This window comes from Microtus pennsylvanicus, chromosome 7 (assembly GCF_037038515.1).
Source record: "Microtus pennsylvanicus isolate mMicPen1 chromosome 7, mMicPen1.hap1, whole genome shotgun sequence".
Lineage (NCBI taxonomy): Eukaryota > Metazoa > Chordata > Mammalia > Rodentia > Cricetidae > Microtus > Microtus pennsylvanicus.
In genome coordinates, this window is record NC_134585.1 from 15,497,176 (window position 1) to 15,518,880 (window position 21,705).

Genomic DNA, 21,705 nt, shown 5'->3' on the forward strand with positions numbered 1-21,705 from the left:
ATTCAGCAAGACTACGCTGTTGTGAACGAAGCAGAGAAACCTGGGACACAGGGCTGAGGAGCGACAGACACCACACCGGAGGCACAGATGGTAACTAACAGGATACACATGCTATTCCTTGGTAGGAAGGTGTGGGATCCATGCTGTTAATGTCAGAGATGGGCAAGAAAGAGCCCCCTCTGCTGAGGAATGCCTAACTACTTCCTCTCTCCCTGCTTTCCCACAGAAACCCAACAGAGGAGGCAGCCAAGTTCAGTTCAGACCACCTCCAAGCAAGTACAGGTGACTCCCAACCTTGCTCTGACGATACAGAATTTACGTCGAGTTTAAATTAAACGGAGGAAGACTGATAACTGGAGACAGGTTACCTCCAAGGGAAGGAACACGTGGATGATGCTAACTTCGCTCCAAGTCCCTCTCCTCCCTGACTTCACAGACTGCTGGACTTTTGTGTAGCTAGCTTAGTAGCTTTCAAAGTATCAGCAGTGGTAAATGACATACCCCTCAGCAGTTTTGCTTTACCCGCTAAGTGCACAGTTGAGAGGCCTTACATAATGCACACCTCGGTACCACTGATCTCCAGGGCTCTTTGCAACTTGAAAAGTGGAACCCTACCTAAGAAGAAATCCTTCATGGTTCATTCTGCCTCTGTCCCTGTTTCTGTCTGTCCTGGGGATGTCACGGAGGTGATCACTCACTGTTCGTTTTACTGGGACGGGCTCACTTCACTGAGCAGAGTTCTCTTGCGTTACATGTGGGGTGCAGCATGAGTCAGGTTTTCCTTACTTTTCTTGTAGCTGAGTGGCAGTCTAAATGCATGTACAGGCCACCTCCTGCTGATCTGTTCACTTGCTGCTGGACCCCAGGGTCTTCCGCCTCTGGGTTTTCCTGAATAGCCTGCTAGAAATTCAGGGGGACAATTTCCCCTGACAATGATTTTGTTTACAGGGTTGGGGTGGCCATATACCCAGAAATGGAATTAAAGGCGCCTACATTTATTCTGCTGAACAAACTCTCTTTTCATGGTGGCCAGATGGTTTTTACTTTCCAACCGTGTATACAAGAGCACCCTGGTCTCCAAACTCATGCAAATGCTTGTCTTAGCTAACAGCTGCTGCCTTAAGAGACATTGAACATGCAATTTCGATTCTTTGTTATTCTTGTTGTCTAGAATAGTGGTTCTCAACCTTCCTAATGCTGTGACCCTTTAATACAGTTCTCACGTTATGGTGACCCCTGAACATAAAATTATTTAGTTGCTACTTCATAACCATAATTTTGCTAGGGCTATGTGAATTGTAATGTAAATATCTGCTCTGTAGGCCCCTGTGAAAGGGTCATTCGACCCCCAAAGGAGTCATGACTCACAGGTTGAGAATCTCTGTTTTAGAGGCTTGCTTTCATTCTCTGTAGACCAAGCTGGCCTGGAACTCATGGTGATTTTCCTGTCTTAGCCTTCCAGGGGCAAGATTACAGGTGCCAGCCACTATGCCTACCTCTATGCTTTTAAAATATATATACATTCAAACTGCGTTTCAGTTATTCCATGAAACATGAGCAATTGGGGGAAGATGGGAAGAAGGGTAGGAAGAAGTTCCTACCCTGGGCTAAGAGCTGTTAGCAGTTCATGCTTGCCAGGGAGGGAGGGTTAGTTTGCTTTAGGAGTGTGCACTCTTTAAGGTTGCCCATGCTCCAGTGGGTGTCCCCGTGCCCAAGCATATCCAGGCAGCTCTAACTGGACTCAGTGTGGTACAAGAACAAACAGATGCGTGAGGATGTGAACTTGGAGTGGGGAGGAGGATGTGTGGGGACAGTTCTGGGGAAACTGAAGGGGAGGGGCAGTATATGATCAAAAGACATTGTACAATGTATGACATTCTCAAGTCCCAGGTAAATGAAACTAACAAAAAAGAGAAAAAAGAGCTTTTAACTCTTATTATTAAAAGTGAGGTCGGGAGAGCACTGAAGAATGAAATAGTAAACTGGGGGCTGGAGAGATGACTCTGCCGTGACCAACACTGGTTGCTCTTTCAGAGGACCCAGGTTTGGATCCCAGTTTCCTTATAGCTCACAATCATTTATTACTCCAGTTTCAGAGGATCTACACTTTCTTCTGGTTTCCACAGACACCAGGTATGCAGCTACTGCCGGTAGCCAGAGCCCCATCCTCAGCTTTCAGGCATTGCTACAGCACACTGTGCCCTGTGCAGACTCTCCTCCAGCCCAGTGGACACCCTAGCTCTGATGGTCTAGAACTGAGGTCATGTGACTTGAGAAAAACAACATGAGTTCAGATCCCTACCCTGCCACTTTACTCCTGGTTGGACTAGAACGAGCAATCCCTTGGGTACGACTTGTTTCTCAGTTAAAACATTTATTCTTATGGGTTTCCAAGGAAATGCTCCATATGCGTGTCCTTTGTAAGCTGTAAAATACAGTGTAAACCTGGGTTCATATTAAGGTGCTGTAAACATTAAAGTAATGTTACGAACCATTTTTTTTTTTTAAAGAAGATTTAAAAAATTTCTAGGCTGCAGCTTTGGGCAACGTGTAGATAAAGATTCTCTCAGCCTGACCTTCGCAAATACTTCCTAATCCTGTCTGATGAGAAGAATCATGGGACATGCTTGTTAAAAACTTGATAGCAAAGTGCCCAATATGGACTTCATGAGTCAGCAAGAGGTCTTCACTTAGGAACTATTAGGAAATTCATTTTCAATCTCAGGCCTCACTGGGCCTCATTCCTTGTAGCGACATGTAGCCTGCCTTGCATGTCTTGCCAAAAATGTATATTCTGTTACTTTGTTATGAGGTCATCAGATTTCTGACTATCGAGGGTTCATTCCAAAGAATGATTTACCAAAGAATCAAAGATGGATTTAATTCATCCTGTACCCGGACACTCGCAGAGAACAAAGTGCCAGTCATAAGGAGAAAATGGTTTCTCTAGGATGGCTTGAAGTATGTGCCAAATCTACGCTCAGTCACACAGGGGGTCTCTAGTGTCAGAACCTTCCATTGCCGTGTGTGTGTGTGTGTGTGTGTGTGTGTGTGTACATGCAGAGGCCAGAGGTTGGCATCAGCTATCTTCTTCAAAGCTTTACTTTTGAGTCAGGGTCTCTCCCTGAGTGTAGAGCTCACTAACTTGGCTAGGCTGGCTGGTTGGCTATTGAGTTCCCGAGATCCTTCTATTTCTCCATCGTCTTCTCCAGTGCCAGGGCTGGAGATGAGCATTGCCATGCCTGGCCTTTTACGTGGTTTCTGGGGTCCAAACTTGTGCCCTCAAGCTTACACAGCAGGCACCTTCCTGGCTATGCCATCTTCCCAGCCCCCTATGTCACCATTTCTTATCCCAACGTTCTTTAGAGTCAGGCACCCACAGTTACTTCCTAGCGTCTCAGTGTAAAATGGAAGTCACCGTCATCACTCATGGCCTACTAAGAGCTGTAAGTGGAATATGGTGAGGGACGCTCACTGCTGCACCTGTTGTTCAACAACAGAGGAACCTAGGTTGGTTTGGAATTCTATGTGAGTTTCTTCCCCCTCTTTTCAACGTCCCTGTAGTGAGAACTGAGATGCTGTCTTGGGCTATTTGGTGTCCCACTAAAAGAAGCAATCTTGCCGTGAGCACCAATTTCTAGACCCTCCCTCTGCCTGCCCTGCGATGTGGTCCTGCTCCATTGCCTGGTTATGTATAGGTGATTGGTTCAGTGTGTTTGGGCAAGTGTGTTATGGACATTGGACTACTGGGTGTGTGGTGTACAGTGGACCCTCCAAAGCACAGTGGCTGAGCCACTCAGGATCTCTCTGGTCACATGCCAGGCACTGTGAAAACCAAAAATGCCTCCAGGGTGCAAAAGATCAAAGTACATTATATATAAGCACGGAAATAGCATAATGAAGCCCTTTGTTATGTATAATACATGTTAATAATGAACCAAAGTCCTCTATCAATTTCCAAACCTTCTGAGGAGAATGATGCTCCTTTTCCCCTTTAGAGGTTCTGGGAGAATTGTGGTGAGGGATAATGCTAAGCAGACCACAGAGCCAGGGTTGGCCATGCCTCACCCACAGCCCCTTCCCACAGGTGACCGGGAACAGCAAGAGCTCCCATCCAAGCCTGACTTCCCTTTCACACACCTCACAATGTCCAGGGAACACTTCTATCTCAGCTTCTCCATGTTGACCAGCAACGACTCCCTTCTCTCTGCAGGCCCCAGGCCAGTGCCCTCAGCCTGGCTGCCATGGCTCTGATGGGCCCTGCCATTCCTCTCCAGCGTCCTTAACACCTGCATTTGAGCTCAGCCTCTGTGGCTTTGCTTCTTTAGGTTTTAACACCGTTTGGTGTTGTGACTCGAACTGCATACGCTAGCATGTGTGTGCTCTACATCAGAGCTCTTCCGTATCTGGGCTGACTCCAATACCCTCATTTCCACTGATATGCCACGTCACTAGGCTTTCAACTACACTAACCTGCGCAGGTCTCCTGTCTGAACCTGTCTTCACGGACTCTCTTGCTTCCAGGCAGAAGAACCGAGCCAAAGATCATGCACCCATCCAGAGGCACTCACCCCGAGACTCTGGCTTTTGCAAAGGGCTAACCTCTTCCCCTTATGGTCTCCCTGCCCTTCTGTGTTCCTCAAACTACTGGTGGAAGAGTCCTTTCCCCCTAGTCTCCAGGGAGGTGCCTGCAGCGGTAGAAGAGATTATGAGGGCACATCTGAGCAATCCGAAAGTACTATCTGAGAACAGCCAGTGTGGAAAATGTGCTGGAATGTTCAGTAGGGGGTCAGGCTAGGTCATGGCGCAGCCCAGTGCAGCTCCTTCCTCGAGCTAACTGGTGGAAAGAAAAATTACAAAGCTAGAGAGTCTTTTTTTTTTTTTTAAGTACAAATGAGGAAAGACAAGCTCCGCTGACTCTGGCCTTAATAGAATTTTTGATTTGCAGGATTTTGAAATGGATTTATTCAGGTCATCGAGAAACACTCTTAGCGAATGGACTGAAGTCGAGGGGAAATGGGAGAGGAAGAGGTACCTTGTGGCTTTCTGTCATTTCTTCACTCATTATTGGAGTTCTTCCTTCCCTAAGCTATGACATACGACTAACTTCTTTTTTTTATTGAAGATTTATTTTATTTTTATCACGTGTGTCTCTATGACTGTGGGTGCCGAGGAGGCCAGAGAAGTCAGGGGATCCCCTGGAGCCTCAGTCGTGATCTGCCTGGCATGGGTACTGGGAACTGAACTCCAGTCCTCTATAAGATCAGCCTGTGTGCCACACTGCTGAGCCATCTCTCCAGCTCCCTGAATCACTTCTTGGAGGTTGACCTTGTACTGACCTGAACCACAGCAAACTGTACCCCAGTACATTCTGGAAGTGGCATTTCTGACTATTAGAAATACTTCAGAGGGCTGCGACCATGCTACCTACTGGACATGTGCCATGCTCTCGAGGGAAGTCTGTCTTAGAGTGAGTGAGTTCTCCCCTGATGACAGAGACAGCCACCGCCATAAAGACATCAGGAGCTCTTGTCCCGTTAATGGCCACACATCTCAAGCGTGATAGACATGGACTATTTTCTTCAGTTGCTGTGATGTCACCATGTATTGTATCCACCGAGTCTAGAACAATGCTACCACCAGCAAGAGCAGGAAGAGTTAACCGCAAGGCCCTATGGGAATCTAGTAATGTGACTTTTGACTTTCGTGTGATCTAAGGAGGAAGACAAGCCCAAAGGCATCTCCACCACTGTCCGACAAGATGACTGGGTAATGAGGAAGGACCTGTGTTTGATAGACAGCTCTAAATGGCTGGATTTGGTGGAGCACACCTTTAATCCCAGCACTTGGGAGACAGAGACAGGCAGATCTCTGCGAGATTAAGACCTGTCTAATTTATATAGTGAGACCCAGTCAGCCAGAACTATATAATAAGGCCCTGTTTCAAAACGAAACAAAATATACAAACAAACAAAACAAAACAAAACTTCAAAAATTGTAGGGCAGAAAGGGAAGAGTGGTACATGCCATCGATTCAATTTCTTTGGAAACTGAGGCAGGAGAACCACAAGTTTGAGGGCAGCCTAGAATACACAGTGAACCCTTGTCTCCCAAAACGAAGAAGGCCTGGTGATGAAGGGACCCACCCCAGACCATGACAGTGACCAGTGTAACAGTGAGGGACAGTCCGCCGAGGTCCCACAGGTTCCCGCTCTTTGCTTCACTCTGCCTACTAAGAAACTCACCTCTCGGGGTGAGGAACAAATGAACCTCACACTACATGGAAAGACAGCAATGCAGCTCAAGCAGAGGACTAAATCCACGACAAGTATATTTCTTAAAAGAGAACGCGCAGGAGATTCTCCAAGGATGTGGGATTTGGAGAAAGGTGGAGATGGCATGCAAGTTTTAAGAATAATCTATACAAGCCTAGGTTCCCCTGCCTACCCTAACACATGGTCCCTTCCGAGATAGAAGCGATAGTATAACCATGGCAACAAGGGTTTGGTGGATGTAGGGACGATGTGGGGTGGCCGGGTCCCTGGGACTCACATCCTTTGGCCAACATTCTCAAATCCTCATTTTCATTTTAATGGTTTTCAACATTGTGATGCGGCAGAGTCTATATTTGGAGATAAATCTATTTGAAGAACAGGTGTGTCTATAAGGATAAACATGCAAATAAGTAGAGGTTACGGGCAACTTTTTACTGCCTTTTATTTGATTAAAAAATAAACTGTATGTTGAGGGAAATGCATTCTAAAGCTGTGCAAGTGAAGATTTCTGTTCCACAAACCAAAGTGTAGTCTCCTGAGTCCTGAACCCCTAAAGCAGACAATAGGGTGTTGTAATAGGGAGCGGCGGGGCTGCGTTCCCGGCATCCAGCCGCCCGCACGGCTAGCTTTATACCCGAAATAATTACATGGAAACTGTATTCTTTTACACACTGCTTGGCCCATTAGTTCCAGCCTCTTATTGGCTAGCTTTTACATATTGATCTAACCCATTTCTAATAATCTGTGTAGCCCACAAGGTGGCTTACTAGGAAAGATCTTAACCTGCATCTCTCTGGAGTGGGAGAATCATGGCGACTCCCTGATTCAGCTTCTTTCTCCCAGCATTCTGTTCTGTTTACTCTGCCTACCTAAGGGTTGGCCTATCAAATGGGCCTAGGCAGTTTCTTTATTAATAAGAAATCACTCCCACATCAATAGGGAGTCGGCCATAGTCCTAATTGGGGTGTGCCGATGTCCCTTTACACACCCTCTGCAGGTTGCCTAAACTGTGCCCTCATGGCCCAAGTCTGAGGTCCTGATGCCAGCATCCATGACGTGGTAGGCCTGTCTTCCAAGGCTATCTACACGTGTGAGCCACGTGATGTTCAGAGCATCTTGTTTTTCACTAAATCCATGCAGTGAACATCTTGAGGAACTCTACAGATTCTCATGGCCCCCTTCCTCCCTTGGTGCAGCTGACTTTGTTTGTGGAGCGGCTCATAAGTCCAAACACGGTTCAGTCGAAGCAACAGGAGTTTGGTGAGCCAGGAAAGAACTGGGCTTGAGAACAAGATTCACCCGTACGTAACAGGTAAAGAAACCCAGAAGTCATGTCTTTATTGTTTCTCGAATTTTGTAAGTTTATCCTGAGTCTCTCCTGGGGCCAGGTGCTGAGCTGTCAACTCTATAGACTCCACAATTGAAAACAGGAAACAGACTGGCCCTTGAGGAATTCAAACCTCCCGTGTTTCCCACAGGGTATGGGAGAGGGCTCTTCATGTCCTTTATTGCATTTCAGCCCTCACAGACTTCTGAGCTATTAAGTCTAAAAGCCTAATGTGGAAGAAGGAAGTTAGCACATGCTTTATTAGAGGTTTAAAACCACTGTTCCCATAAATTCTACCTGAGAGGAAAGGAAGAAAGCGGGGGCTTCTTGATGCTGTTCACCCTTACAGCCAGCCCTCTGGCTGAATGGAATGTTGCAGAACCTTCTGGTGAACCCATTGGCAGGCTGTATGCCAAAGGTGCCTGGTCACGGCAGGGAGACAAAAGGCTCTCTGGCCATAGAAACATCCTGCCCTCTTGTTTTCAGAATGGTTTTCGGGAATAAATGGCTTTTTATCTGCAAAAAGCTGTGGCCATAAGAAGCACATTCACTGGGCATAGTGAGTTCTGCCCTGGAGGGCTGCGATGATGAAGCTCATGCAAAAGTCAACAGCCCTGAGGCCCATGTGGGGATACATCTGCGAAGTAGAGAGACGCTATGGGACAGCAGTGATCTCTGAAGCACAGGACTGTAGATAATACAGCGTAGAGAGCAAACAAAGTGCAAAATGGACAAAAATCAGTTAACATGACGTTTAAAGACTAGGAAGAGTGCAAGCCTACAGGGCTGGTAGTGAACAGCTTCCCGGAGAGGCAGGTGACATTCAGAGGTCAATGTGTCATCCTCAGGAAGGCAGGCCTGTGATGTGGGGGTGGGGATGGGGGTGGAAGCTTTGTTCCCATCTTCTCTGACAGCCCCAACATGTTACATATCTGTGCTGTGGAATACATGAGCCTCTTGCCACAGGCGAGTGTTGAATGTTCTCGAGGAGTAGAGGACAAGAACTGCTAAGAGTGCCTTAGCATCTAGCCCTAACTGGCTGGAGCTGGATCTCTGCCTGGCTCTACCTGCTGCATGTGGCACCATGCTCAACCCAAGGGATATGCATTTGAAATTCAGTATAAACTAAAATTAGCCATGCTCATGAATGGCTCTGGCAGCCCAGGTGTGCAGAAAACATCTCTGGATTCTTGCTCGGGCTCTAAGGTTCCCCAGATAATGAAGAGGAGATCTATCACAGGACCCAGCTATAGCACTGCTTGTATTTATGAACAGGTGAACAGGGTTCCAATATCCTGGTGTTTATGAGCAGGACTCGGCATATCACAGAGATTCTTGCACACGGATGTTAACTGCTAATATTTACAATGTATTATATATACACGCATATGTATGCAGATATATGTATGAAGTTGTCAAAAATTAAATTAATAAAATGTGTAAAATAAAAGTATTTATGTATTTATGTACCCACATTCCATGGATACATCTACATATATTAAAGATTGAAGTCTGCATTTGTTATATTATTTAATTCCCTAATTCATCAAACACTTTCCTTTTCTAGTCCATCCTTCTAGAGCTACTCTGTCTGTTTTAATCCGTAAACCACCTGGAATCTTCTAGAGCAAATCTCTAACTCTTTCAGGGGTCAGACCAGGAAGCGCTAAGCCCCACAGCATCTGAATCTCCTGCAATCGACAGGAGGGACTTGATGAATATCCACTTAATGCGATTTGGCCTTTCATCACCCCAGTGCATAAGTGCTCCTCCCTGGAATGACAGTCGGTAAGGCCTCTGGAGTGTCTCGATTACCATCTCTTCCCCAGGAGAGGGAGGATTTGCTATGAGAGCAAGGGTCATGCGTCAGTTCTGATGCTGTCAAAGCTGTCATGGCTGACTCAGTTCAGGCTGCAAGATGCTGACAGGACACGGCAGCAACTAGCAGCTCTCCTGTAGGGGACCTGGGGGTGGGGTGGGCTAGCTGTTATAGATCATACAGAGGGGGAGTGCGAAGGTGTCAGCTGGGGTTGTTTTTTAACACAGGGCAGCATCACAAGGCGGAAATCAAAACCCATGAAACGCAAGTCTGGGGGATGTGATGAGGGATGGGGGTGTGTCTGACCCTCGAGGGGTCAGAATCGCTCCTTAGGAGTACATCGGCGCTTCCTTGGTCATACTGATTTTTTTTCTGTCCCTTATCTGTTTCAGAACCGTCTACATCTGCAGGTGCTGTCCCAGCTCCAATTTGCCAGGACTTTCCCTAGAAGTACCCATTCTCTGTGTCCCTCCCCAGCCTACAGTGCTGCCCACAGCCACCAGCCTAAATCTTCAAAGGTTCAATCCTCTACTATACCCAGTCACAGGAAGAAAACAGAACCCTAATCTCTCTCCCTAAAGACCAAGAGAACTTCTGCGCCTTGGATTTTACCCATAAATGTCTCCTACACCACTGTCCACACCTCCTCCTCAATCTGTGATTTGTGGTTATAATTGCAGCCAGTTCTTAGCCAATGAAACCAAACGTTCCCCCTTTATTGTTCTGAGCAGAATGAATGTAACCCTAGCTGCAACTTTTACCCTGCTTCATTCCAGAGAGAACCATGACTGACTATGCCTCTGAATTTAGGCAGGAAGAGACCCTTGTACACTACCTTAGTAAAACGAGCATCAGCTAATGATGATATTACTAGGAATTTGGGACATAAGATGGGCAAGCTCTTTCTATTGTCTTCCCTGACACGCTAAAGCCAGTCATCCATCACAGCCAACAAAGAGAACCAGAGGCTGCTGGGAGTTAACAAGAGTGGCAGGCTCTTATAAATAATATATAATGCAACTGCACTACAGCCTTCACCATACGGTGTGGAGTGGCCTCCTCGTGTGAGGAGTATTTTTTTTTTGATTCAGCAAAAAGCAGCGAGTGGCCATATTTTATACCAACACAAGTATAATTATTTGGCATCACTTCGGTGATGCATGTGAGGTTAACACACAGGCCTGAGGTTCTCATTGATCTCTAATCAATAAAGGATCATTGCTCATAATGAGCACAGTCATTGTTGGGAGGGGAAATGGATACACTTGAGCCGTCTACAGGAGTGTGACAGGACTGCCATTTTCTCCTCATTTGTTTACTGTTTTCTTCAAATCTAAACTTATTTTCAGCAGCAAGGAACAATTTCTCAATGATTGGCAGAGGCCCACTTCAAAGTCATCCTGACTTGGATTTTCCTAAAGTCCTAATTAGAAGATCAGGCTTAATGAGGTTTTGACTGTGCTGTGAATTATACTAATGAACCCAGAAATGGTCTTTGGTGTTAACATCATCTTAAAGAAGCTTTCTGAAGTTGTCCTTTGGAGAGTTTATGTTGGCCTTGGAGCCAAATGGGGCCACTAGCAGAACTGCAAGCGAGAAGAGGTGACTTTTCTCCACCCACTCAGACTAACAAAGGTTTTCAATAAATAGAAGGCCAGAGTGGAAATCTATGCTGGTGTCACCCAAATGCTCACTATTTTTTCTGAAACGAATGAACCATAAGAAGTCTGGTCAACTGTTGGGTGGTGGTGGTGCACACCTTTAATCTCAGAGTTCAGGAGGCAGAGGCAGGCAAATCTCTGTGAGTTTGAGGCCAGCCTGGTCTACAGAGCAAGTTCCAGGACCACCAAAGCTGTTACATAGAGAAAACCAGTTTTGAAAAAACAGCTCCCCTGCCCCCCACACACAGAAAGAAGGGCCAACTGCTTTAAGTTAGATAAGGAAGGTGAAGTAAATTATTTCATTTTCTAATTCTGAAATTCTGCCTCCTCTAACCACTAGCTCAAGAGTCAGGGCTAAGCCTACTTGGCCTGTAAAACAGGGATGAATTAAAAGTTTCTTCTTGAGATAGAAAGCCTGGCTTGGCACTGCCCACCTACCAACTATTTTTAAGGTAATTTTATTTTGAGTGCTCCACAACTGGTATTGGCCTCCTCACATCCCACCTCACCCCACCCCATCCTTCTTGAAGAAGAGCTTGCCACGAAGAAAATGCCTCGGATGTGCTGTGCGGCTGTGGCGGTGCTCTGGCCAGAACTTTCTGTGACTCCATAGTGAGTTGATAACACTTTATCCAGGCTCTTATTGCATGGTTTCAATTCATTCATCTTACAGATAGTAAACTTAGAACAAACAGGGAATTTCATCCATGTCTGTAATATATTATGATCACAACCATTCTCTGATTTCCCCCCTCCAACTTTGTGTGGATCCCTCCAATAAATCCCTCTACCAACTTTACACCCCGTGTGGGAAGTCCTTCTGTATATGTGTTGCTTGTATTGGCTAATAAATAAAGAATCTGCTTAGGCCTATGGGCAGGGCAGGACAGAACAAGGTCCAGATTCCAAGTAGAAATAGAGGAGAAAAGAAGGCGGAGTCAGAGAGACACCACATAGCTGCTGAAGGAGACAAACTCGGGAACTTTACTTGGTAAGCCACAGCCTTGTGACCATACACAGAATAATAGAAATGGGTTAATCTAAGATGTAAGAGTTAGTTAATAAGAAACCTGAGCTAATAGGCCAAGCAGTTTCTGTGTGATTATTTCGGGTCTGGGTGGCCGGGAAATGACAAGTACCCTCTACCTACACATACCCCCTTTAAAAACATAACACTGAGTTGCATCAGTGCTCCCTGCACACATAGGTTTGGGGGCCATCCACTGGAATATGGGTAACCCTACAGTGGTCACAGTCTTAGAGAAAAATGACTCTCCTTCCCCAAGTCACCATCCACTGCTAGTATCTCCTCAGTCAGGGGAGGAGTGGGGCCTTGAGAGCAACTCCCATACCCATGCAACTGAATAGTCTTTAACACTTCTAGACTATTTCACATGGAGGACTGCCCATGGTTCTCAGCTTCGGCAATTTCAATTACATGTATCTTCTCTATTAGTGTTTATTATTTGTGATCCATCCCATCGACATTCACTCCCAATCTTGGTTTACCTTCCCCTCCAGGAAATGAGCATGTCTATGTAATACAAGAAATACATTAGGTAAAGTAATACATGCAATTTCTCAATGACTGTAAGGCCACACCCGAGGCTACTCCTGAGCCTGGGAAATGAGACATCCAAGTCATCTGAGATACTCTGAAGATGAGACACTTTGCCGTGTACTCACCCGTGCGGTGAAGTCCACAGCAGCCGCTCGGTTTAACAGCAACGTGGCCACATTGATATTCCCATAGTGAGCAGCTATGTGGAGCGGGGTGAAGCCACTCTGCGAAGAAAACACAACGAATGGTCGGTTGATTCCTTCCAGCTCCTCTTACGTGCAGATAAAAAAAGAGGGAGCAAAATAAGTCGGGGTCCACATTTCATTCTGCACTAGGCCTTCAGTCAGGGTCAGTGGCTCATAGGGTTTCTAAGGAAACCCAAACTCACCAGCAGAGGGAGAGCCAGGGAAAACCCAGGGATAGAGACTGATCAGTTTAAGGAGTTCACTAACAGACCTGTGGCAAGCCAACATCTCAAACACCCTCTTAGATCACAGCGGTGTGGCTTCATTCCTGATACTGTTTAAGGCAGGTGAGAGATTGGCCATGGAATTGTGAAACAAATTCAGTTAACTTTATACAACATAAATTCAGGCTAACCAACTGCAAATCTCAGTCTTAAGGACTAAAGCAACTTGGGGGTGGGCAGAGGTATTAGACCACCAAGGTGATTCCTAAACTAAGGGAATTGAGACGTGTATCTGTTCATTAGGAAGGACCTACTCAGCAACACAATTTTATGGGTGCTTTTCTTACCATGGTCATTTTACTTCCTTCAAAAATGCCAGACATGCAACGACTCATTTATCTCCCCACCCCCAACTCGTAACCTTAGAAGAAGTGATGCGTGTCTAATTTGTTAGCAAGCTTCTTAGCCATGCTAGCCATCACTGCCTCTCATGGAAGGAAGGTGAGTGAGATTGCACCATTCTGAGTAACTCTTCTGTTGCTGACACCATGGAGGGTAAGTGTCATGCAGAGAACCCTAAAGACCAAGTCCCGGAGGAGTGGAGCGACAGGGGTGTCTGCAGCTTCAGGTACCACCGATAAGCATCCGAAGTATTGGAGGGCTTTGTCTCTATTACAATACTCGTAGGGTATTTCGAAGATTCCTAAATCTTCCTTCCCAATGCCAAGTTTAGCTGCAGAAAGCCCTGGCAGTTAACCCGCTGTCTGCTCTGGCACATGCTCCTTCAGGGGGTAGGGGTGGGTGAAGCAGGAATCTAGCCTACAGGAGGCGATGCAGAGAAGGAGGGAGGAGGGGATGAGGCAGCAAACCTAGGAAATGGAAAGCGATGAAGCCGATCCCGATTATAGAAATACGGACAGAGACATATATATACCTCGGTTGCTCTATTCACCACCATCTAGGTTAACACATTGGGAGGCAAAGAGGAGGAAAAAATGAACGGTTAGTTCACTCGGTGACGTGGACTGCGGAAAGCTCATGGCAGCTACGGGATGGAGATGGAAGCTAAGATGGAAGGGGATGGGGTGCAGGGAGAAAGCTAGACCCGACAAAGAACGACCACACAGAGACCTCATCCATGGCCCCGTGTGCCCCATACAGACTTCCAAGCAAGACAATAGGAGTCTTCCGCTGTGGCTCTTTCCCTGCTGCATGCTTCCCACAGCTCAACGGTGCTGGCTGTGCTGCCTAGGCCTGGAGAGGCCAACCCTTCACGCTTGCACACTCTCTCACTAGCGTTTTGTAACTTTGCCCTGACATTTGAGCTGCACTGGCCAACACCTTCCTTTGTGATATGGAAAGGGAAAAGAACCATAAATGCATGGAAATCCTTTCCTTTGGAGGTGGCCTCCCTTTGAGCATGCATAAGGCGACATGGACGGCAATTCTCTGGCTTCTCGGGTGGAGGCAGGGAGTGAGCGCATTGACTGATGTAGGCAACGCCTTCTCATTCCTTTTAGTGAAACTATATTTGTTTGGCACGAGCTTGCCACCAGGGAGACCGCATGGTCCCGAAGGCTGCCTGCCTGTCTCAGGATGACCGTGGAAGGCCGGAGTGGCCGCGCCCTACCTTCGACTCCACATCCGCGTTGTTGTCGTTCTGCAGGAGCAGAGCGGCTGCTTTTGTGTCATCTTTGCGGGCCGCGATGTGGAGGGCTGGGAGACGCACCTTCCCCTTCGTGTCGTTTTCGAGCAGGAGTGATACAACCTGGTCATGGCCTTGCTGCAGAGCCACAGCCAATGGCGTGAAGCCGTCCTGTGAACAGAAGAACCCGTCAAGACTGGCCATGTGGGTGCTTGCCTCTGATTCCGTTATCAGATCATGAGGCAGCGAACGGAGGGGACTAGGGATCAGTTTTGGTTTAGGATTTTGACACTAATAACAGATTTAAGAGCACATAAGCATGTACCAATTAGTTATATACTCCTATAATTATATATGTACATATATTCAAATTTAAAAGAAGCAAGCAATTTCTACTGTTTATGAGTTTTTCTTCTAAATGGCTACTAATTATACACTAATTGGAAAAAATTAAAAATATGTGAAGGTGCTACGTAACAAAATATTATCCAAATATCAGTACACATTAAACAATCTTCATGAAACCATATTGTTAAGTGAAAACTAGACAAAATTTTCAAGGGGGATTTTACATGAGTGGAAACTTTTTTTTTCTTTCAAGACAGGGTTTCTCTGTAGCTTTGAAGACTGTCCTGGAACTAGCTCTTGTAGACCAGGCTGGCCTCAAACTCACAGAGATCCACCTGCCTCTGCCTCCTCAGTGCTGGGATGAAAGGCGTGCGCCACCACCACCCAGCAAAAACTTTTTCCTTGATACTTTAAGGTGGGGTTAAATCTTCATTATGACCTAGCTTAGGTCCAGACAGCAGCATGAATGGCGTTATAGTCATTACCACTTCAAGAAAGGCCCACATAATAGGCTTTTGGCTTCCCTAACCGGTGAGGGGAAATGACCCAGCAATCATGCTGAGTCTGACTTCTAACAGTGTGTTTTTGCAGGGACAATGTGACATTGTGATTTAGGGACACGGACATACCCATTTCAAATGTCGACTATTTTTATGGTGAAACATTAGGAATTTACTCTTCCCGCAGTTCTGCTCCATACAACATGCTACGACTAACAAGGATCACCATGCTATGCCACGTGAGCCTTCATCCTGGGTGTGACACTCTGACCCCTTTGCCCAACACTTCCCAGGGGTCCCCACTGCGGAGCTGAGGGGGCCTCTGCTTGCAGGAGTTCAGTGCAATGGAATTTCAGGATGCACCCAGGTGTATATGTGCATTCTACATGGTGTGTCTGCCCTGCATTGTTCCCTGGGATGGAACAAAGAGGAGGCAGCTATAGACTCCACAAAGCTTTATTAAATAATGTCTGGTGTAGTGCTGCTGCTTAGAGGATGAGTAATATGAGACCAAACACCCCAAGGCCGGAGCACACGGCACTTCTATCATGGTTTCCTTTCTATATACCCAAAGAAACATGAAAAATTATTTTTACTACTGAGCAGACAGGCAAGTTCCTCATCATTTTTTTTTTTACTGTGGTCATGATTACTTCTGTCCTCCTCTGGTACAAATAGTTCAATAAAGCATCAGCGAGGCCGAGGAGGAAACTCTGCACTTGAATGCTAACGGCTTGTTTGGTTTTGCAAAGACGTTGCTTTCATCATTCACTCCTTTGCTGGAAGATTGATAAATGCCTCTCGCATTGCCAGCCTGAATACAGATCACCACATTTATATTCAAGGGTGTGCAAAATATGGAATGAAGCCTGTAAGTTCTGCCCAGTTTGTTCCTGTATGGATCCCATCCACCAGTTTCCCTGCTGTCTGTGGGAATGTGTGGGAATTCCTACTATGACATCTCCCTTCCTGAGATGATCTCTCTCCCCTCTCCATGTTCAAATCTCATCTCTGCTCCCTTCTACAGGATCCAGCTAGCTGTTTCTCTCAACTTTATTATCCGAGAAAATAAGAAAGAAAGGACACTCCTGTCATTTTTAGTGAGACAGCAAGCAGGACAGAAGCAAGATGTCAGCAAGACGGAAGCACAGCTTCACCTTTATGCACACGGAGTATAAAATATAACCTAATATATTTCATAAAGATTACATCTTATATACATGAGTGCCAATGCAAGATTCATTGTCATAAAGATAAACATCCAAGTGCACTCATCTATAAAAAGGTATGATGAATGAAACAATATTATTTCTAGAGAAAATTGAGAGTATTTTCATTTGGTTATATTTTGTGATTTAAATGGTACCGGTGAGTTAAACTTGAGGTCCAGTGCGTGCCAAGCAAACACTCTGCCACTGAGTTCTCTATTTAGGGCCACCATGCATTTTCTGAAGATGAGAAGAACACTGAAAGCTGTGTGAAGAATCAGCTTTGCACCTCACTGAAAGATCTTGAGGCAGCAGGGTAAGAGTAGAATTGATAGCCTGGGTCTGTTCGGAGTTATAATAAACAGCTCCATCTTCACTGGTACCCACTGTAAACTGCCGAGCCCACGCCTCAGAAGTACTTAGCACTGGAAAATGTATAGCAGATAATCTGGTTAGAACCAATAAGCACTTGTTCTTAGCCTAAGCTAATTAAGGATCCATTGATCCCCGCCTCCCCTCCCCAACATAGCAGTTTGGGTTTTGGTTTATTCTTAAGAGAAGTCGAGTCAGAAAGGAAATGTGGCTACGTTTCGTGAGAGTGCCTGGTGGGTACCGGCCACAGCATCCCTGTCACGGGGTAGGTGTGATGCACATCAAGGGGTTAATGATGGCTTGTGGTGACAATAGGCAAATTTAGCCTCATGCTTCAGTGTGATAGAACACAAAAGGGAGATGCATTGCAAAAGATACCATTCGCAGAGCAGAGACATGAGAACAAGGTTTACAAGTTCAACCCCAAGTTCTTGACGCAAGGGTGCCCTGCTTGTTAAAAAGCAACCAGTGAAAGACATGTGACCCTGGGCAGAGCTCAGCAGTAGAGTGTGTGTTTGGCATTGAGTTGGGCCATTGAGTTCCATCCTTAGCAATATCAAGAAGAGAGAAGAGAAAAAGAAATTTGACAGATCTAAAAATCTGCAATTTAACATATTCTTCAACTGCCCTCCCTACCTAGAGCTGTTTTTTTTTTTTCCAGGAAGGCATAATTTCAACATCTGGATGAGGATAGAGTCAGCGTCTTTGCCCTTCCTTCCCGCGCCATTGAAGAGCCACACCTGAGCGGTGGCTTTGCTGTGAACTGAACAGACTATCTACCAGAATTCATTGTTGATTTAAAAATGAAGAACTTGCAAACATCACTCCTTTGCTATTTGCAACAGACTTTGAGTGACAGGCTTAAGCAGGGGTGACACTGCTCACAGACAGGTCAAAACCCCACATTTCTTAAGAGAGCACCAAAGGCTTAAATCACTTTTTATTTTGTAAGTAATTTTTCTATTCAAGAATGAAGGAGATATCCCCCCCCCCCACAAACACCACTGTTATTTGGTAGTTAAATGTGTACAATAGTTTTATTTGGAAGTATGATTAGATCTAATTAGTTTGCTTTAGAAATATATATGTGTATATATATGTATGTATATATATAATGTTCAACCATTATAATTAGACTAACACTAATTTGGGGGGAAAAGCATATTTACAGTTAATAGTCATTGAAATGATATTTCAAAACAATGGTTGCCTTGAAGGCAAGATTTTTAAGAGGCAAAAATGATTATTACTAAAATATGTTAAAAATTAAAATGATAGCTTAATTATAGGGTAGACCAGGCACTTGAGCAGATAAAGAATGTCTGTGCAGTGAGAGAATTCTCAGAGATTAAAAATAGTTTCTAGAGCATCTTGTTAAAGAGTCACCATGCTAAGCACACCACAGTCATTAAAATCCTAGTGAGAAAATTCTTCATTCTAGGTTTACAAAAAGTCTTTTGAACACATAAACTCAAGAAGAACGGAGAGTGTCTCACCTCTGTGGCCAGGCTCTGGCTGGCACCATTGTCCAGAAGAAACCTGACAACTTCCAGGTGGTTCTCCTGGGCCGCCATATACAACGGCGTGAACCCATTCTGCAAAAGACAAAACAAGAGTCACGTGGACTGCTAGGCCAAGTCAGTACTGAACATGTACTTTCCGAGCAGTGCTCACATGAAATGACTCCTTTCATTTAAATAAAGGATTTAAATGTAAACAAAGGATTTCACAGTAATCCTTTATTAGGAACATTCATCGTCATTAGAGAACTGAGTGCAGCGGCCTATCATGATTTAAATGCAGTTCACAATCATAACCACAGCTAGGACTGCTGACCACACACACAAGTGTGCAGTTAGTATTCACAGCCGGTAGTCTGAAGGAAACCTACACAATTTATGTACTGAGGGTAAACACACATACTCTTTCATCGTTAACCATGCATGAGATACTGCCGTGAATAAAATATTTTACTACGAAGAAATAATTGCTTGGCTGTCACATCTCCCAAACACCAATCACTATTTCAAATAAAGATGTACGGTTTTCTCATAAAAGTAGGCATTTCAAAGAGTTCCAGCTCCGGAAGGAAATTATTTTCACCTCAGATTACTTCAAATACACGACAGACGTGATTATGCAGGAAGGCCCGCATGCAAAACGGGACGGCTGAGTATAACTGCTTCCTATCACAACTACTTCCTTTATTATAGGCAAGGTCTCATGTACCCCAGGTTGGCCTAGACTCTACTATGGAGCTGAGGCTAGCCTTAAACTACTGATCCTCTACCTCTTGAGTGTTGGGGTCACGGATGTGTAATCCCACCGTTCCTGGCTCCGTCTATTGTAGAGGGCTTACCTTTCTATCTCTAAGAGACATTGGTCTTTTCCAAAAGTCATATTCCTGTTGACTCTTTGGTTCCTAAAAGTACTTGTTGATTGATGTTAATTTTCATTTCATCAAACTCATCCTTATGAAATGGACAGGGCAGTGGGGTGTGTGTACTCACAGAAATGGGACAATAGCCTGGCCAGGCAAGAACCACTCACTGCCAGCTGCAGCCCCACCAACCCACGTCACTTCCTCACCCTGCCTGCACCTTTGCTACCAATTTTCAGCATCTGCCTTTGTTCTGTAACCTTAGCGACCACACATCTGCTTCTTTAACTCTGTTTATTTTGGACATTTCATAGAAATGAGATCACACAGTGTGTAGTCCTGAAGGGTCTTATGATCTTTCTGGTATCCACGCTGATCAAACGTCTTTGTGTGTGTGTGTGTGTGTGTGTGTGTGTGTGTGTGTGTGTGCGCGCGCCTTCCTCCATCACAAGGATGTCTCAGTTTCAATACCAAATGCCCCTTGAAGGACTGTGGTTGAAGACTTGGTTCCAATTTAAATATTCAGGGGGCTTTGGGCAGTGATTGGATTGTGAGAGCTCTAACGTAATCAATGGATGAATCCGGTACAGATCTGTATTGGAAGGCATTCTAGGGAGCTGCTGGGAAGTGTGGGGGCGGGGTCTAGTGGGAGGAAGCAGATCTCTTTATGGTTATATTTATTTTTAGCTCTTTCTAATCTCCTGCTTTACGGCCACCTGGAGGTGCGCAGCTGGGCTCAGTCACATGTTGTCATCCATGAGGCTTTGCCTAGTCTCAGGGTCCCTAAACCATCCCCAAGCAACCCTGAGCCCAAGAAAACTTTGCATTTCTCACACGTGACATCATGGGAATGAAGACTATCCTACTCAATGTACATTTTGATTTTAAACTGAGTATTTGGGATATGCATTTTAGTTGCTTTAGCATGGTCAATAGTACCCATTTCCATGCCTCCCCCCTCCCCACAATGTCTTGGTGGATTGCTCTGCCCTGCAAGACAGGAAGGACTTGTCTTGGGCTGGACACTGAGACAGACATGCCTGCCCCTTTCTGATGATGGCGTAGATGCTTGGACAAGCTGCCTTCGTTTGGCTTTTAGTCTTTTCTCCTGAGTCACATTTTTCAAGTCCTTATCCCCAACCTCAAGGGATGGCATCAAAGAGCTCTCTCACTCTGGTTCTGGCTAGGTTCTCCTCCCCTCTACTCTATCTATTTTCTAGAATTTTCCAACTCCTTTGTGGTCGCTGTGCTCAGTGATCCCAATCCAAAACCAATAAACTCCTTAGAAATTTCTTTTGTTGACATTCACTGTTGCTCCTTTAACTCAAACAACTCCAATTAATATGCAAATCATCTATTAATAAAGAGTCTACAAGTATCTTTTGAAGACACTGACTGAAAATCTTATCATTAGGCTCTAGCCCAGAGGCATAAGGCACCTCCCATAATTCAGTGTCCTCCAGGGGGTAGCCTATAGCTATCACTTGTTGGTGAAAGGACACTTGGACTCAAGATGACCAGATTTGAGAGAGATGCTCCTCCTCTATTTTCATATTCATTTCAAAGCTTAGGAAAATTTCAGAACAAAGCTGGTAAAAAAGGGAACACGCTGGAGCTCAATTTACATTTTCTTCTCTATGGCAACAATAGATCTGAGTCCCCAGGGGAAGGGCTGCTTAAGATGCAGCCAGTGTGCTATTTAAAGTCTGATTTTATCTACTATCTCCAATACCTTCTGCTCTCAAGGTTTACACAGGGGCTATTATATGCATGCAAATCTGCAGACTAATCATTTTGCAGAGAGCGCGGAAGCATGCTCTATCACACCCAACCTGGCAGAGTGAAACGAAGAAACAAAAAAGCAAAACACAAACCCCATGACAGAGGGACATCTTTTTTACTGATGGGAACCCCCGACACATTCTTCATTGGAGCCAACTGCGGTACCCTAAAAAGTATTCTGCTGAATCCTCTAGGACACTAAAGTCTATGAAAGTCAGATTAAAGGTTGGAAGTCAGAGGGCATCTTAGCTCATTCACCTACATGTCTGACTGTGAGACTCTGGCTCCTCTAACACAGGGTGCGTCTGCATGTGGGGTAAACCCTCAAGGGCACAAAAGAACATGTTTGACTTAAGATAGTTTGCCTTTGTTAACACTAGCTTTAAAGAATCTTGCTTATTCAAAATATATCCATAGC

General features: G+C 45.3%; 1 protein-coding gene across 28 annotated transcripts in view; it reads right to left on the reverse strand.

Moving 5' to 3' along the window:
- The window catches only part of Ank3 (ankyrin 3), a 431,439-nt gene that overhangs the window by 173,223 nt on the left and 236,511 nt on the right, over positions 1 to 21,705 (reverse strand). For 16 of the 28 annotated variants that reach the window (XM_075980047.1, XM_075980046.1, XM_075980043.1 and 13 more), the window contains exons 5-7: positions 18,622 to 18,720; positions 14,683 to 14,868; positions 12,769 to 12,867 (exon numbers count right to left, since the gene is read on the reverse strand). In XM_075980047.1, the coding sequence (XP_075836162.1) occupies positions 12,769 to 12,867; positions 14,683 to 14,868; positions 18,622 to 18,720 (384 nt within the window). Of the gene's footprint in view, positions 1 to 12,768; positions 12,868 to 13,986; positions 14,011 to 14,682; positions 14,869 to 18,621; positions 18,721 to 21,705 lie in introns of all 28 variants that reach the window. The other 12 variants (XM_075980028.1, XM_075980029.1, XM_075980024.1 and 9 more) reach the window with 1 other exon arrangement.